At 48.8% G+C, this 17,819-nt stretch overlaps 1 protein-coding gene and 1 long non-coding RNA gene across 8 annotated transcripts in view; one reads left to right on the top strand and one right to left on the bottom strand.

Moving 5' to 3' along the window:
* The window catches only part of GLT1D1 (glycosyltransferase 1 domain containing 1), a 133,765-nt gene extending 132,173 nt beyond the window's left edge, over positions 1-1,592 (bottom strand). For all 7 annotated transcript variants that reach the window (XM_055237234.2, XM_055237236.2, XM_055237237.2 and 4 more), the window contains exon 1: positions 1,411-1,592. In XM_055237234.2, the coding sequence (XP_055093209.1) occupies positions 1,411-1,478 (68 nt within the window). In that variant the 5' untranslated portion in view covers positions 1,479-1,592. The remainder of the gene's footprint in view (positions 1-1,410) is intronic.
* Positions 1,593-1,649: 57 nt separating this feature from the next.
* LOC129459918 (uncharacterized) lies at positions 1,650-6,206 on the top strand. Its single transcript, XR_008650094.2, has 2 exons — positions 1,650-2,008; positions 5,918-6,206. It is a non-coding gene; the product is annotated as an uncharacterized lncRNA (long non-coding RNA).
* Positions 6,207-17,819: the final 11,613 nt, after the last annotated feature.

Raw genomic sequence — 17,819 nt, 5'->3', positions numbered from 1 at the left:
CTTCATTCCTCTCCCGTACTGGGATGCTGGTCCACCCAGCAGAGCCAGGAACACAAAGGGCTCCTCACTGCTAAACCCAAGCGGAGCATCACTGACCTATTTAATAGAAACATGCACCATGAAACCTGAGTGTAAATTTTCCAGCAAATTTCAGAAAACTGATGGAACCTCTCTTGGTCATTTCTGCTTATGATCTTTAGGAGACATTAGCTGAAAGGGACATGAAAGTGTTGGTGGAGTCTCGATTGCTCATTTTAATGATGAGGAGGCCGGGCACAGTGGCTCATACCTGTAAACCCAGCACTGTGGGAGGCCGAGGCAGGTGGATCATCTGAGGTCAGGAGTTCGAGACCAACCTGGCCAACGTGGTGAAACCCCATCTCTGTTAAAAATACAAAAATCAGCTGGGCGTGGTGGTGCGCACCTGTAATCCCAACTACTTGGGAGGCTGAGGCAGGAGAATGCTTGAATCCGGGAGGCGGAGGTTGCAATGAGCCCAGATCGCGCCACTGCACTCCAGCCTGGGCACCAGGAGACTCCATTTCAAAAAACTAAATTGATGAGGAAACAGGCCCACAGAGGGGAAATAAATCGGGAAATTTCATGAAGCAAGTCTGTTTTTCTACACACACACACACACACACACACACACACACACACACGGCTTCTGTTAAGCTGCAGGCTCTAATCCTGGCACTTCCCAGGCTTCGCCTCAAGGAATATGTTTATCCGGCTAATACAGGCCAAGCGCCCGCTGTGCAGGCGGGAGGCGGCGGGATTAACGCGGCAGCCCCTCTCCGGGCCCCCGCTGGGCTGGCGTTCCAGCCACCAGAACACAGACCAACGAGTAAACAAGACAAAGGCAGAAAAAGATGAGTGTGAAGGAGCTAACCAGCCAGGAAGACGAGAACAGAGAGGACGGAGGGGAGGTGGGGAAGGGACTTCGGGGACAGGACCCCGGACGCCGGCACACAGCCGAGACCCGATCCGCGAGGGCAGGGCTGGCACCGCGGTCCCCGGCCTGGAAACGCGCCCCCGCCGGGAGCTCCGCGAACCCCGCTGCGCATCCCTGCGGATCCTGCTCCCATCCTGCTTCCGCAGCGAGGCCTTCCCGGGCCCCTCCGCGAGCGGCTCCGGGCCTGTTCACCTGCTCAGTCCTCTCCGGAGAGCGCGAGGCCAACGCGCCGGCCGCACGGAGACCCGGGGACACTCGCGCCACGCAGGAGGCACCGACCCCCGCGCGCCCGGCAGGCGGCACCGGCCCATCCGTTTGTGCGCGCGGCTCGGGACGGCCCCGGCGCGGCTGGAGGGAGCCTGGCTGAGCGCCCCGCGTCCCCGGGTCCCGCGTCCCCGCCCCCCGGCCCCCGGACCCCGGCCCCGGCTTCGCAGGCCCCGGCGCCCAGCACCTACCGAACGCGCTGGGCCGTGACCGCGTTGCCGGTGTGCGGCCGCAGCACCGCCAGGAACAGGAGCCGCATGCCGCCGCCGCAGCCCGGGCAGTCGACCGGCCCCGCCGCCGCCGACCAGGCCCCGGGGCCGGCGCAGACGCGGACGGCGGGGGAGCCGGGGTGGCTGGGTCTGTCCCGTCCGCCCCTCCCCGAGGCCGCGCCCGCCCCTCCCCGAGGCCGCGCCCGAGCTCGCAGGTTCCGGCGCCAGGAGGGGAGGGGGACGGGAACCGGGGGCCTTGCGCGGCGCGAGCTCTGGGTGCGGGGTGGCGCGGGTGTGCCCCGTGGGGTCCATCACCAGGGTAGCCGCGGTCCGCTCCCACCTGGACCAGGATAAGCGGTGACCACAGTCCCTTCCACGGGGACCAGGACCAGCGGTGCCCACAGTCCATCCCATGGGGACCAGGACAAGCGGTGACCACAGTCCCTCCCAAGAGGACCAGGACCAGCGGTGACTCCCAAGAGGACCAGGACCAGCAGTGACCACGGTCCCTTCCACAGGGAACAGGACCAGCGGTGACCACAGACCATTCTCACGGGGACCAGGACCACCAGTGACCACGGTACCTCCCACGGGGACCAGGACCAGCGGTGACCACAGTCCCTTCCCACAGTGACCAGGACCAGGGGTGGCCTTGGTCCTTTCCCACAGGGCACAGGCGCAGGGGTGGCCATGGTCCGCTCCCGTGGAAACCAGCGATGGCTTCCATGGGCTTCATTGGGAAGTAGGGACTTCAGGGAGCACCGAGATGGCCGCGGGTCTGTGCCCACCGGGACCAGCAGAGACCTCGGGTTCTGTCCCACAGGGTGCTGCAGAGAGGGGCCCTCAGCCTGATTTTCCATGACAACCTGAGTGGGGCCTTGGTCCCCACGAAGCCCAGGATTCCTTTCTAGTCCCATTCCAGGGGATGTGGCATGATCAGTCCCAAATTCCTTCCCAGGCCTGACTACTCTAAAACTAACCCGAGGAGGGGAACGTGGGGACTGTGTGAGGAGACAGTAGAAACCCATTTCAGGGCCGCACCTGTCGGGTGAGAAGGATGTTGGAGAGGAGAACCTGGAGTTCATCAGGGTACATGGGCTGCACCTGGTCTGGATCTCCAAAATCGAATACCCTGAGTGAGAGAAATAGGGAACTGAAGGAGGCCTCTGGCAAAATGCCATCTGTGGATTTAAACAAGCACCCCCCAAAACAGCTGTTAAGTGTTTACAAAGATGCATGCGTATTTACAGATGTGGAACTTTCTAGTGGGTGCCCAATATTTTCATTTACCTTCAAACTTGATTTCCTGTCATCCCCCAAATACCTTCCAGCCTCAAAAAGGGAAAGTGGGAATGAAGAAAGCCATGACATGTGATAACCACCATCAGTGGCAGGTCTCCAGCCTCACTATGCAGCATGGTGACCCCCAGGCTTATCAAGACGTAAAAGTCCATCCTGGAGGGCACATTCAGCTCCGCAGGCCTTCTCCCAGTTAGATCCACCACTCTGTCTCTCAGTGTGGCATGGAGTAGGGAAGGGTTTTATATCATTGTAGAACGATCAAAATCCTGTCCTCCTCTCACTCTCAAAAAAGAACCCAGGATTTTGCTCTTCTTCCTGGTATTTCAGCTTCCCAGGCACCGGGCAGGCAGGCCACATCCTTTTTTTTTTTTTTTTTGAGACGGAGTCTCGCTCTGTCACCCAGGCTGGAGTGCAGTGGTGCAATCTCGGCTCACTGCAAGCTCCGCCTCCCGGGTTGACGCCATTCTCCTGCCTCAGCCTCTCCGAGTAGCTGGGACTACAGGCGCCCGCCACCACGCCCGGCTAATTTTTTGTATTTTTAGTAGAGACGGGGTTTCACCGTGGTCTCGATCTCCTGACCTCGTGATCCGCCATCCTTTTTTAAGGACAAAAGCAATCCGAAAATATTATCATTCTGCTAAACAACTTAATGCTTTCCAACAGAATTACACAGGGAAACAGGAAAGGGGACAAGTTGCACAGAGCTGCCACAACCCCCTTCTAACAAAATTTTAGAAAAAGAGTTTTGACCCTGGGCGCAGCGGCTGACTCCTATAATTCCAGCACTTTGGGAGGCTGAGGTGGGTGGATCACTTGAGGCCAGGAGTTCAAGACCACTCTGGCCAACATGGGAAAACCCCGTCTCTACCAAAAATAGAAAAACAGATGGGCGTGGTGGTACACACCGGTAGTCCTAGGTACTTGGGAGGCTGAGGCATGAGAATCATTTGAACCCAGGAGGTGGAGGTTGCAGTGAGCCGCGATCATACCACTGCACTCCAGCCTGGGCAATAAAGCAAGACTCAGTGTTAGATAAACAAATAAGTTTTGAGTGGACTCCTGATATATTTGCTACACACCAAGAAGAGGCAATAAAACGCAGTGTCTGGTGGGGTGTACAGAAGTAGAGGGGGAGCCCTTGCCCATGATCTTCCCCTATTTCACCTTGCCCGTGGGATATTAAAAGCTAAATGTGAACAGATACATTTCTGATTTTACACAGGTGACTTCAGCATAAGCCCAGAAAGGAACCTCCCTAAGGAGAGTGGAACTGGCAGCCCTGTGGCCTCAATATCATCCTTAGATGTATTTAGGCTGCAACGTGTTTTTTATAAAAGCTGAGCTATTATTTTTTGTTTGTTTTGAGACGGTCTCACTCTGTCATCCAGGCTGGGGTGCTGTGGTGTGATTATGGATCACTGCAGCTTCCATCTCCCGGGCTCAGGTGATCCATCTCAGCCTCCCAAAAAAGTAGCTGGGACCACAGATGTGCGCCACCACGCTGGGCTAATTTTTTGTATTTTTTGTAGAAGTGGGGTCTCACTATGTTGCCCAGGCTGGTCTTGAGCTCCTGGGCTCAAGCAGGCAACTCTCCTCGGCCTCCCAGAGTACTGGAATTACAGGCGTGAGCCACTATCCCTGGCCAAGCTGCCATTTTTTAATTGGGAGCTTTCATATAGAAGTTGGAATGTCTGATATCTGTTGAAAAATGAGAGATCTGATTAAATGAAGCCACCATCCTGTGGCTGACTGAAGCTAGGAAGCAGCTGCCTGCTTTAGATGAAATCTGAATGCGCCGTTTCACACAGTGGTTGAAGGCTCACTTCAATTCCTTGATAACCTCGATCTGTATTCTTGTGTTTAGAAAAAAATTGAAGTTTATTTTTATGTAAATTAAGTTCAGAAGTAGGTGGCCCAAGCCTAACATAGTGGCTGTACCATCACCAGGAACCCAGACTTTCCTCTGTCTACTCCATCATGCTAGTGTTTAGCTTCTAGTGTCAAGATCACCTTATCAAGGAATTGACAAGGAGTAGGACTGCTGCAGCTCCACCCATCACATCAACATTCCAAGCAGCAGGAAGGAAGGAAAGGCAAAAGTGGTGCACTCCAGATGGTGTATTTTATTTTAAAGGGTCTTCCTAAAAATGCAAACAGCCCTATGCCTTTATCATATTGGCCACGTGACCACTTCTTGCATCCAAGGAGGCTGAGACATGCAGTCTATTAGCTGAGTACACTGCCCCCTAAAGACAATCGTGGTTACTAAAGTGGCAGAATAGGTTTGCAGTAAGTCACCTCTGCCATAGCAATCTAAAGTAATAGATTAAAAGAGGAAATGGCAGAGGCATTTGAATCAGGGCAACTCCCTCTTGAACAGGGGCTGGGTAAAATGAGGCTGAGACCCGCTGGGCTGCAATCCCAGGAGGTTAAGGCATTCTAAGTGATAGGATGAGATAGGAAGTCAGTACAAGATACAGGTCACAAAGACCTTGCTGATAAAACAGTTTGCAGTAAAGAAGCCGGCCAAAACCCACCAAAACCAAGATGGCAATGAAAGTGACCTGTGGTTGTCCTCACTGCTACACTCTCACTAGCGCCATGACAGTTTACGAATGCCACGGCAACGTCAGGAAGTTACCCTATATGGTCTAAACAGGGGAGGCATGAATAATCCACCCCTTGCTTAGCATATCATCAAGAAATCACCATAAAAATGGGCAACCAGCAGCCCTCGGGCTGCTCTGTCTATAGACTAGCCATTCTTTATTCCTTCACTTTCTTAATAAACTTGCTTTCCCTTTACTCTGTGGACTCGCCCTGAATTCTTTCTTGTGTGAGATCCAAGAACCTTCTCTTGGGGTCTGGGATAGGACCCCTTTCCAGTAACAGAAATACATATGACCCTCTCAGTGGGTGGAATAAGAACATTCAGTAGGATTCAACACTCATTCTTGATGATACAAAAGAAGTAATAAAAGTGAGAAGAAAGAAAGGAACAAGGGAAGGAAGGAGGGACTGGGAGGCAGGCAGGCAGGCAGGAAGGAAGGAAGGAAGGAAGGAAGGAAGGAAGGAAGGAAGGAAGGAAGGAATTCAGTAATAGAAGACACTACGAAGAACTTTAAAAACTCTGTTTTTTAAAATCTTGCAGGTAAAAATTGCGTGACTGTGATTATCTCTTTTCTAGTCTCTCTACAGCTTGTGAGTGGTTGCACCAGATGCAGAACTGCTCTCTAGAGGACTTTTAGAAATTTGGGGATGGAGAAGGAAATTTGTTGTCAGAATGATTAAGGAATGTCATCAATATTTCACAACTAGGCCCGGAAGTTTTAACACCTTGCAACGTGTAGGACATCCCTGCCTAAAGAAAAAATGCTCTTCCCCAAATGCCAGTAGATACCTGTATTAGTCAGGGTTCTCCGAGGAAACAGAACTAATGGGAGATTGATATTCGTAAATGGAGATTTATTATGAGGCATCGGCTCATGTCATCATGAAGGCTGAGAAGTACCCTGATCTGCTGTCTGCCCTACGGAGAACCAGGAAAGCTGGTGATGTAATTCGGTTCCAATCTGAAGGCCTGAGCAATGGTGTAAATCCCAGTTCGAGGGAGGAGGGGGATGATGGGGGTGGTGGCTGAGAAGATGACATGAAATGGGCCAGCTCAAGCAGTGAGGCAGTGGGGAAAATGGAGGGGGGTGGGGAAGGGGGGACAAATTCCTCTTTCCTCCTCCTTTGTTTTTGAGACAGGGTCTTACTCTGTCGCCCAGGCTGGAGTGCAGTGGTGGGATCTCGGCTCACTGCAAACTCTGCCTCCTGGGTTCAAGCAATTCTCTTGCCTCAGCCTCCTGAGTAGCTGGGATAACAGGCATACACCACTATACCCGGATAATTTTTGCATTTTTAGTAGAGACAGGGCTTCTGCCATTTTGGCCGGGGCAGTCTCGAACTCCTGACCTCAAGTGATCCGCAGGCCAGCCTCGCCTCCCAAGTGCTGGGATTACAGGCGTGAGCCACCGCGCCCCCGGCCTCCTCCACCTTTTTCACTCTACTTAGACCTTCAACAGATTGGATGAAGCCCAGCCACACTGGGGAGGGCACTTGCTCAACTCAGTTCAGGGACGCAAATCTCATCTGGAAACACCCGCCCAGGTCCACCCTGAAACTATGTCCAATGTGGGCCCCTGATATGGGTTTGGATCTGTGTCCTCACCCAAATCTCATGTGAAATTGTAGCCCCCAGTGTTGGAGGTGGGGCCTGGTGGGAGGTGGCTGGATCATGGGGGTGGATTTCTCATGAATGCTTTAGTGCCATCCCCTTGGTTCTGTCTTCGTGAGAGTAAGCGAGTTCTCACCAGCTCTGGTCGTTTACAAGTGTGAACTCGCCGCACTCTCTTGCCCCTGCTCCCACCATGTGAGGCGCCTCACTGCCCATCCGCCTTCTGCCACGATTGGAGGGTTCCTGAGGCCTCCCCAGAAGCAGAAGCTGCAGTACTTCCTGTACAGCCTGCAGAACCGCAAGCCAATTCAACCTCTTTTCTTTAAAAACTACCCAGTCTTAGGTATTTCTTTTTCTTTTCTTTTTTTTTTTTTTTTTTTTTCCTTTTGAGACAAGCTCTCACTCAGATGCCCAGGCTGGAATGCAGTGGTACAATCTCAGCTCACTGCAACCTCCACCTCCTGGGTTCAAGCGATTCTCCTGCCTCAGCTTCCTGAGTAGTTGGAATTACAGGCATGTGCCACCATGCCCTGCTAATTTTTGTATTTTTAGTAGAGATCAGATTTCACTGTGTTGGCCAGGCTGGTCTCGAACTCCTGACCTCAGATGATCTGCCCACCTCAGCCTCCCAAAATGCTGAGATTACAGGCGTGAGCCACGGCACACGGCTTTCAGGTATTTCTGTTTTGTGTGTTTGTTGGTTGGTTTGTGTATTTTGATATGAGGTCTCATTTTGTTGCACAGTCTGGAATGCAGTGGTGTGACCTTGGCTCACTGCAGCCTCCGCCTCCCAGGTACAAGTGATTCTCCTGCCTCAGCCTCCCGAGTGGCTGGGATTACAGGCATGCACCACCACGCCCAGCTAATTTTAGTATTTTTAGTAGAGACGGGATTTCACCATGTTGGCCAGGCTGGTCTCAAACTCCTGACCTCAGGTGATCCACCCGCCTTGGCTTCCCAAAGTGCAGGGATGACAGGTGTGAGCCACCATGCCTGGCCTCAGGTATTTCTCTAAAGCAGTGTGAGAATGGTCTAATACAGCACCCCATGCTCCCAGTCAAGCTGACACCTAAAATTCACCACAATAGGTGACGGTTAGTTCCTCATGATTGAGGAACAAACACGGTGAATACTTTTTTGTTTTCTTTTTTTTTTTTTTTTTTTGAGACAGAGTCTCGCTCTGTCGCCCAGGCTGGAGTGCAGTGGCACCATCTCGGCTCACTGCAAGCTCCACCTCCCGGGTTCATGCCATTCTCCTGCCTCAGTCTCCCCAGTAGCTGGGACTACAGGGGCCCACCACCACGCCCGGCCATTTTTTTGTATTTTTAGTAGAGACGGGGTTTCACCGTGTTAGCCAGGATGGTCTCAATCTCCTGACCTTGTGATCCATCCGCCTTAGCCTCCCAAAGTGCTGGGATTACAGGCGTGAGCCACTGCGCACGGCCACTTTTTTGTTTTCTAAAATGGAAGTAGTTCTCTACCGCTAGGCATGGCCTCCTTCTCCTCCAGACTGGCCTTTCCCTCGCTCAGGGCTTCCTGGGGCTGCATAATAAAGAACCACGGACTCCTCCGTGGCCTAAGCCTTTCCTCTGGAAGCTCTGGAGGACAGACGTCTGGGCTCACGGTGTCACAGAGTGGCCCTTCCTCTGGCTCTGGAAGACAGACATCTGGGATCACGGTGTCAGCAGAGGGGCCCTTCCTCTGGAGCCTCTAGTGGAGAACCTGTTAGTTGCACTTTCAGCTTCTGGTGGCTACTGTTTCTTTTTTCTTTCTTCATCTTTTTTTTTTTTTTTTAATTTAATTAGAGACAGGGTCTCCCTATGTTGCACAGGCTGGTCCCAAACTCCTGGCCTCAAGCAATCCTCCTGCTCTGGCCTCACAAAGTGCTGTGGTTACAGGCGTGAGTCATGGGGTCCAGCCTGTTGGTGCTTCCTGACTTGTGGCCCCATCACTGCAGTCTCTGCCTTCAGGGTCACATGGCCTCCTTCTCTGCTGGAGCATCTCCTCCTATAAGTTTCTTTTTTTTTTTTTTTTTTTTTTTGAGACGGAGTCTCGCTCTGTCACCCAGGCTGGAATGCTGTGGTGGGATCTTGGCTCACAGCAACCTCCACCTCCAGGGTTCAAGCAGTTCTCGTGCCTCAGCCCCCCAAGTAGCTAGGACTACCAGTGAGCACCACCACACCTGGCTAATTTTTGTATTTTTAGTAGAGATGAGGTTTCACCATGTTGGCCAGGCTGGTCTCAAACTCCTAACCTTAGGTGATCTGCTTGCCTCAGCCTCTCACAGTACTGGGATGACAGGCGTGAGCCACCACGCCCAGCCTCCTGTAAGTTTATTATGAAGGCGCTTATCATTTGATTTAGGGCACGCTGGACAATCTAGGCTGATTTCCTCATCTTAAGATCCCTATTTTAGTTACAACAAAAATTACTTTTTCTCATAATGTCACCGTTGTGGTTTGAATGATGGTGTCCTCTCTAAAATTGATGCTGAAACTGAATCCTTGATGCAACAGCATTAAGAGGTGGGGCCTTTAGGAGGTGATTCAGCTGTGAGGGCTCTGCCCTCATGGATATGATTAGTGCCTTATCAAAGGTCTTCGGGGCTGAGTTCATTCCTTCTACCTCCTCCGCTATGGAGGTCACAGCGTTCATCCCCTCTGGAAGATGTTGCAACAAGGCACCATTGTGGAAGCAGAGAGCAGCCTCACCTGCCCCCAGGTCTGCTGGTGCCTTGATCTTGAACTTCCCAGCCTCTAGAACTGTGAGAAATAAATTCCCATTGTTTGCAAATCACCCAGTCTATGGTATTTTGTTATAGCAGCACACATGGACTGAGCACATCCCATTTACAGGTTCTGGGGATTACGATATGGACATTTCTTTCTTGGGGCCACCCTTCGGACCACCACAACATCCCTCTTCAAAGATGACTGCATTTTGTTGTTGTTGTTGTTTGTTTTTTGAGATGAAGTCTTGCTCAGTCACCCAGGCTGGAGTGCAGTGGTGCAATTTTGGCTCACTACAACCTGCACCTCCTAGGTTCAAGCAATTCTCCTGCCTCAGCCTCCCAAGTAGCTGGGACTACAGGTGCGCGCCACCACGCCCGGCTAATTTTTGTATTTTTAGTAGAGATGAGGTTTCGCTATACTGGCCAGGCTAGTCTCGAACTCCTGGCCTCAAGTGATCTGCCCGCCTTCCTTGGCCTCCCAAAGTGCTGGGATTACAGGGGTGAACCACCACGCCTGGCCAGATGACTGCATTGATGAAGGCCCCCAATCGCCTCATCTGGGACTATTCTTCACCTTCCCTTACCCTGAGGCTCTTCGGCCCTGCCTCCTGTCCTGATCCCATTCTGCATTTAGCCATGGAGCAGTCAGCCCCTTCCCCTCAACTGGATAGTGACCTCCTGGACAGCCAAGTCATTTGTGCCTATAACCTCTGCTTGCCTGGGACAGTGACATGCCTGGGTAAAGGCAGTCAATCAATGTTGAGTTTCATCAAATCTTTAAATGTGCATTGTTACAAGATTTTATTCCTATAAGAATGTATGTCTGACTTTTTTGAGATGGCGTCTCGCTCTCTCACCCAGGCTGGAGTGCAATGGCTCGATCTTGGCTCTCTGCAACCGCCCCCTCCCAGGTTCAAGCGATTCTCCTGCCTCAGCCTCCCAAGAACCTGGGATTACAGGCACATGCCACCATGCACAGCTAATTTTTTGTATTTTTAGTAGAGATGAGGTGTTACCATGTTGGCCAGGCTGGTCTCAAAGTCCTGACCTCAAGTGATCCACCCGCCTCGGCCTCTCAAAGTGCTGGGATTACAGGTGTGAGCCACTGCGCCTGGCCCATTTCTGACTTTTTAATGGGAGTCAGTGTTATAAGGGGATTTGCTGAGCTGAAATTCACTTATATTTGGTTGTTCTGGAATACACCTGTTCCACAAGGTAAGATATTCTCACATCTCCTTTGGGACCCATTACTTTACACATTCATGGCTTCAGTTTACCTATTTGTAAAACAAGAAAAAAACGATAAACAATATCATAGTTAATTAGTTCTTTTGATGGAGTCTTTTATGATTCTCTCCAGTAGGTAACATAAAAGGATACAAAGGCAATGCGTATTATGGGATAATGTAGAAATAATTAGCGAGGAGGAGAGCAGAACAGAAAAAGTTGTAGACATCTCTCAAGATTTCTCCAGATGCTTCTGACATAAGGGTCTTACAATAAATGTAAAGCAAAATCTGTTTTTTTCTTTGATCATAGTGTTTGCTCAGACTATTTTTCTAGTTCGTAGCGCCAGGGAAAATAAAACTTTATTATCTACCCTGTATAAAAATGATAGCATTTTCAAGAGAAAGCATGGAGGGCATACTGACTTTAGAAGTGGCTCTGTGAGAAAAATCAACAGGACTTCTCTCCTTTTTTCCTTTAGAGCATTAATAAGAAAGGCACTCTGTTTCTCTGTTTCTATCAGAGTTTTTAGTCTTTGTACCATCATTTCTCCCCATGGTACAGCAAACTATGAATGTTGTGTGTGTGTGTGTGTGTGTGTGTGTGTGAGAGAGATACAGAGACACAGAGACAGGGACAAGAGACAGGGGTAAGAAGAGAGAGACAGAGAGAGGGAGAGAGAGATAGAGAGACAGGAGGAAAAAGAGAGGGAGGAAAGAGAAATCTGCATTTGAATAAAGCAGGTGCATGTGGAATTGTGGTTTCTTTGCCCTAGTTATGTTTCCTTTTCCTGACTTTTATTAACAGCACTTGAAAGTGACCAACTGCAAAAAAAAAAAAAAAAAAAAAAAAAATCCGTTATTCTGGAAGTGTCTAGTTCCTGCGAGGGTTGTTTAATGAACATGATGAAGTCAACCAACCGGAAATAAATGATTTCTTCCCTTTGAGCTTTTGGCAAGAAATCGGGGTTTCAATTCCCACTGCTGTTCTGATGACAGTGCAGACCCAATTCTTAACTTCGTAGCACAAAGCCGCTCATCCCAAAGATGGTCGTCCCTGCAAAGGAGAGAGTGAGCTTAACAGTGCGTGGCACAGCCATAAGGATCAGAGGTTTACTCAAGGGATGATGGGCTGCATTTGAACAGCTTCCAGTAGCAACCTGTTGTGGGCGAAGACCCATATTTATTCTTTTAACATTTTAACTTATTTTTTATTAAATAATAAGACATGTTTAAGAAATTCAGATAAGCAAAAAACAATTGTAAAAATCACACTGTTGGGGGCAATGTCTCACGCCTGGAATCCCAGCAATTTGGGAGGCTGAGGTGGGCGGATCACCTGAGGTTAGGAGTTTTAGACCAGCCTGAACAACATGGGGAAACCCCATCTCTACTAAAAATACAAAATTACCTGGATGTGGCGGTGCATGCCTGTAATCCCAGCTACTCGGGAAGCTGAGGCAGGAGAATCGCTTGAACCCAGGAGGCGGAGGCTGCAGTGAGCCGAGATCATGCCATTGCACTCTAGCCTGGGCAACAAGAGCAAAACTCCATTAAAAAAAAAAAAACCCACAAAATTTCGTTTCCTGAGATAACTACTATTAATATTTTGGCATCAAGTTTTTCCTGACTTGACATACAATCATTGTAATAGTCCGCTTTACTGGGTGTGCACCAGGAGCCTAACATTTTTCTAAGAACTGTTCAGTGTCCTTCAATGAGTCCTCCTGAATCCTAAACTGTGGGGACTGTTCTCACCATTTCACAGACGAAGAGCTGGAGACACAGGAAGGTGCGATGCCTCCCAGAGGTAATATAAGCAGTGGAAACGCTACAGTGCTTCTTCAGCTCTGCTATGTGAACACAGTAGGTAATACAGGCATTGGAAACGCTACAGTGTTTCCTTGGCTCTGCTATGTGGACACAGTATTCTTGTTGGTTCTTGTTCTGTTTGTGTTTTTCATTTTTGCTACAAGAAATAGAAACACCCTACATATTTTTGGTATTATGCTCTTTATTACTTAATAACTGTGGTGGGCAAAATTCTAACAGGGCCTGCTAGAGTTCCCAACAATGGTGTGCACACACACCTCCTCCCAATTCCATCACACGTCAATCCAGGGGCTGGCACGGAGAGAATTTGCAGATGAGACTTGAATCCCCAAATGAGTTGACCTTAAAATAGGAAGATTATGCAGGATGAGCCTCACTTAATAATTGTCTCCTTGAAAGGACTGAGCATTTCCTCAGGTCAGAAAGATTCAAAGGGTGAGAGTGACTTGATGTCAGGGAGATTCTCTACTGCTCCTCCAAAGATGAAGAGGACAGCGTGATGAGGGAGGCAGGCCGGCTCCAGGAACTGAGAGCAGCCCCCAGCCGTCAGGCAGCAAGGAAATGGCCCTTCAACCCATCTCCTCGAGGAACTACCTTCTGCCACAACCACATGAGCACGAAAGAGAGCCCTGACCTCCCAGTGAGGTCTCAGCCTGCCTAGCACTTTGATTTCAGCTTTGTGAGACCCTGGACAGAGAGGCCAGCCATGCCAACGCCTAGACTTCCAGCCTCTTGAAGCCTGTGAACTCATCAATGGGCGTTTGTTTTAAGCTGCTAAAGTAGTGGTTGTTACACAGCAATAGAAAACTAATACAATAATATGTCATGAATACTTTTCCAACTCATAATCCTACATCTGCAGTATCATTTGAATAACGACATAGCATTCCAGTACATGCATGCACTAGAACTGATTTGATCTCTGCCTTGTTGTTGTACGTCTTTGCCATTTACCATCATTTTGTGATTTTTATGCAACATTGTAATGAACATTTTATTGGTAAGTCTGGGCACACATTCTTTAATTTCTAGAAGTGGAATTGCACCTTCAAAGTGTAAGCCAATATGTTTTTGATACAAGTGACTAATTGCCCTCCAGAAAAGCTGCACCAATTTACTTTCCATTGGTCATTTATGAGCGTACTTACTTCCCAGAACATAGCCAACACGGGCTATTTTTCAGGTCAAGTGACAAACCATGTCTCCTCTTTTTGCATTTTAAAATTTTTCATATAATTTGTCTTTTTTTCATGAAAGGTATTTGTATTGTTTTCTATGAGTGTGTATGCTTGTATTGGTTTGAACTTTTAAAAAAATTTCTAAATTTTTTATTTTTAACTTGTATGGTACATAGTAGGTGTACATATTTAAGGGGCATGTGAGATATTTTGACACAGGCAAGCAATGTGTAGTAATTACATGAGGGTAAATGGGGTCTCCATCACCTTGGGCATTTATCATTTCTTTGTGTTATTAACAATCCAATTATACTCTTTTAATTATTTTAAAATGTACAATAAATTGTTGTTTATTGCTGTGCTATCAAATACTAGATTTGTTCATGAGTTCTTTTCTTTTCTTTTCATTTCTTTTCTTTTTTTGAGATGGAGTCTCACTCTGTCTCCCAGACTGGAGTATAGTGGCTCGATCTCGGCTCACTGCAACTTCTGCCTCCTGGGTTTAAGTGATTCTCCTGCCACAGCCTCCTGAGTAGCCGGGATTGCAGGCCCCTGCCACCACGCCCGGCTAATTTTTGTATTTTTAGTAGAGACGGGGTTTCACCATGTTGGCCAGGCTGGTCTCAAACTCCTGACCTCAGGTGACCTACCTGTCTCGGCCTCCCACAGTGCTGGGATTACAGGTATAAGCCATCACGCCCAGCCAAATCTCTTTATTATCATACACTGAGATTTTTGTTTTTTGCTTTTATTTTTTTATCTTTTAATTAATTATTATTTTTCTTTTGAGATGGAGTCTCACTCTGTTCCCCAGACCGGAGTACAGTGGCACAATCTTGGCTCACTGCAACCTCTGTCTCCCAGGCTCAAGCAATTCTCCTGCCTCAGCCTCCTGAGTAGCCAGGTCTACAGGTGCCTGCCACCCTGCTGTGCAATCAAATACTAGATCGTATTCATTCTATCTAACTATATTTTTGTGCCCATTAACCATCTCCATTCCTTCCTTTCCCCCTACTACCCTTCCCAGCCTTTGGTAACCATCTTTCTACTGTCTATCTCCAGGAGTTCAATTGTTTTAATTTTTAGCTCCCATGAGTGAGTGACAACATGCAAAGTTTATCTTTCTGTGTCGGTCTCATTTCACTTAATAGAATGTCCTCCAGTTCTATTCATGTTGTTGCGAATGACAAGATATCATTCTTTTTATGGCTGACTAGTACTCCAGTGTATATATGTACCACGTTATCTTTATACACTCATTTGTTGATGGACACTTAGGTTGATTCCAAATCTTGGCTATTGTGAGCAGTGCTGCAATAGATATGGGAGTGCAAATATCTCTTCGATATACTGATTGTCTTTCATTTGGCTGTATATCTAGCAGTGGGATTGCTGGATTATATGATAGCTCTATTTTTAGTTTTTGGAGGAACCTCCAAACTGTTCTCCACACTGGCTGTACTAATCTACATTCCCACCAATGACGTACAAGGGTTTCTTTTCCTCTACATTCTCACCAGCATTTGTTATTGCCTGACTTTTGGATAAAAGACATTTTTTTTCGAGAAGGAGTCTCACTCTGTCACCCAGGCTGGAATACAATGGTGTGATCTCAGCTCACTGCAACCTCGCAACCTCCACCTCCCAGGTTCAAGCGATTCTCCTGCCTCAGCCTCCTGAGTAGCTGGGACTACAGGCGTGCACCACCACGTCCAGCTAATTTTTGTATTTATTTATTTATTTATTTATTTATTTATTTATTTATTTTTGAGACGGAGTCTTGCTCTGTCACCCAGGCTGGAGTGCAGTGGCGCAATCTCGGCTCACTGCAAGCTCCGCCTCCCGGGTTCACGCCATTCTCCTGCCTCAGCCTCTCCAAGTAGCTGGGACTACAGGCGCCCGCCACCACGCCCGGCTAATTTTTTGTATTTTTAGTAGAGACGGGGTTTCACCGTGGTCTCGATCTCCTGACCTCGTGATCCGCCCGCCTCGGCCTCCCAAAGTGCTGGGATTACAAGCGTGAGCCACCGCGCCCAGCCTATTTATTTTTTTTAGTAGAGACGGAGTTTCACCACATTGGCTGCCGAGACCAGCTCAGCTGGGGAGACCCTAACCCAGCGGCACTAGAGGAACTAAAGACACACACACAGAAATACAGAGTGTGAAGTGGGAAATCAGGGGTCTCACAGCCTTCAGAGCTGAGAGCCCCGAACAGAGATTTACCCACGTTTTTATTAACAGCAAGCCAGTCATCAGCATTGTTTCTATAGATACTAAATTAACTAAAAGTATCCCTTATGGGAAACAAAGGGATGGGCCGAATTAAAGGAATAGGTTGGGCTAGTTAACTGCAGCGGGAGCATGTTCTTAAGCCACAGATCACTCATGCTATTGTTTGTGGCTTAAGAATACCTTTAAGCGGTTTTCTGCCCTGGGCAGGCCAGGTGTTCCTTGCCCTCATTCTGGTAAACCCACAACCTTCCAGCGTGGGCGTTAGCGCCATTATGAACAGGTTACAGTGCTTCAGAGATTTTGTTTATGGCCAGTTTTGGGCGTTAGGGCCATTATGAACATGTTACAGTGCTGCAGAGATTTTGTTTATGGCCAGTTTTGGGGCCAGTTTACGGCCAGATTTTGGGGGACTTGTTCCCAACAATTGGCCAGGCTGGTCTCGAACTCCTGATCTCGTGATCTACTCACCTCGGCCTCTCAAAGTGCTGCGATTACAGGTGTGAGCCACTGCGCTGGCCAAGATGAAAGCCATTTAACTAGGGTGAGATGATATCTCACTGCAGTTTTGTTTTGTTTGAGACAGAGTCTCACTCTGTCACCCAGGCTGGAGTGCAGTGGCATGATCTCAGCTCACTACAACCTCTGCCTCCCAGGTTCAATCGATCCTCCCACCTCAGCCACCTGAGTAGCTAAAATTACAGGCGCCTGCCACTATGGCCAGCTAATTTTTGTATTTTTAGTAGAGATGGGGTTTTGCCACGTTGGCCAGGCTAGTCTCAAACTCCTGACCTCAAGTGATCTGGCTGCATTGGCCTCCCACAGTGCCGGGATTACAGGCATGAGCTACCACGCCCGGCCTCATTGTAGTTTTGATTTGCAGTTCTCTGATGATTGATGATGTTGGACACCTTTTCATAACCTGTTCGCCATTTGTGTGTCTTCTCTTGAGAAGTATCTATTCAGATCTTTTGCCCATTTTAAAAATGAGATTATTAGAATGTTTCCTATTGAGTCATTTGCGTTGTTTATATATTCTGGTTATTAATCTCTTGTCCGATGGGTGGTTTGTAAATATTTTCTCCCATTCTGTGGGTTGTCTCTTCACTTTGTTGATGGTTTCCTTTTCCGTGAAGAAGCCTTTTAATTTGATGTGATCCCATGTGTCTATTTTTGCTTTGGTTGCCTTTGCCTGTAGTGGAGTTTTACTCAAGAAATCGTTGCCCTGACCAATGTCCTGGAGGGTTCCCCCCACTTTTGGTATTTGTTTTGTTTTTGAGACAGAGTCTTCCTCTGTCCCCTAGGTTGGAGTGCAGTGGTGCGATCTTGGCTCATTGTAGCCTCTGCCTCCAGGGTTCAAGAGATTCTCCTGCCTAAGCCTCCGGAGTAGCTGGGACTACAGGCACCCACCACCATGGCTGGCTAATTTTTGTATTATTAGTAGAGACAGGGTTTCACCATGTTGGCCAGGCTGGTCTCGAACTTCTGACCTCAAGTGATTCGCCCACCTCAGCCTCCCAAAGTGCTGGGATTATAGGCATGAGCCACCATGCCTGGCCTCCCCGTCTTTTCTTTTTTTTTTTTGAGATGGAGTTTCGCTCTTGTTGCTCAGGCTGGATTGCAATGGTGTGATCTCGGCTCACCACAACCACCGCCTCCCGGGTTCAAGCGAT

The sequence above is a fragment of the Symphalangus syndactylus genome, chromosome 13 (genome assembly GCF_028878055.3).
Source record: "Symphalangus syndactylus isolate Jambi chromosome 13, NHGRI_mSymSyn1-v2.1_pri, whole genome shotgun sequence".
NCBI lineage: Eukaryota > Metazoa > Chordata > Mammalia > Primates > Hylobatidae > Symphalangus > Symphalangus syndactylus.
The sequence above is the reverse complement of the archived record's forward strand: the minus strand, read 5'-3'. Positions and strand labels throughout refer to the sequence as shown.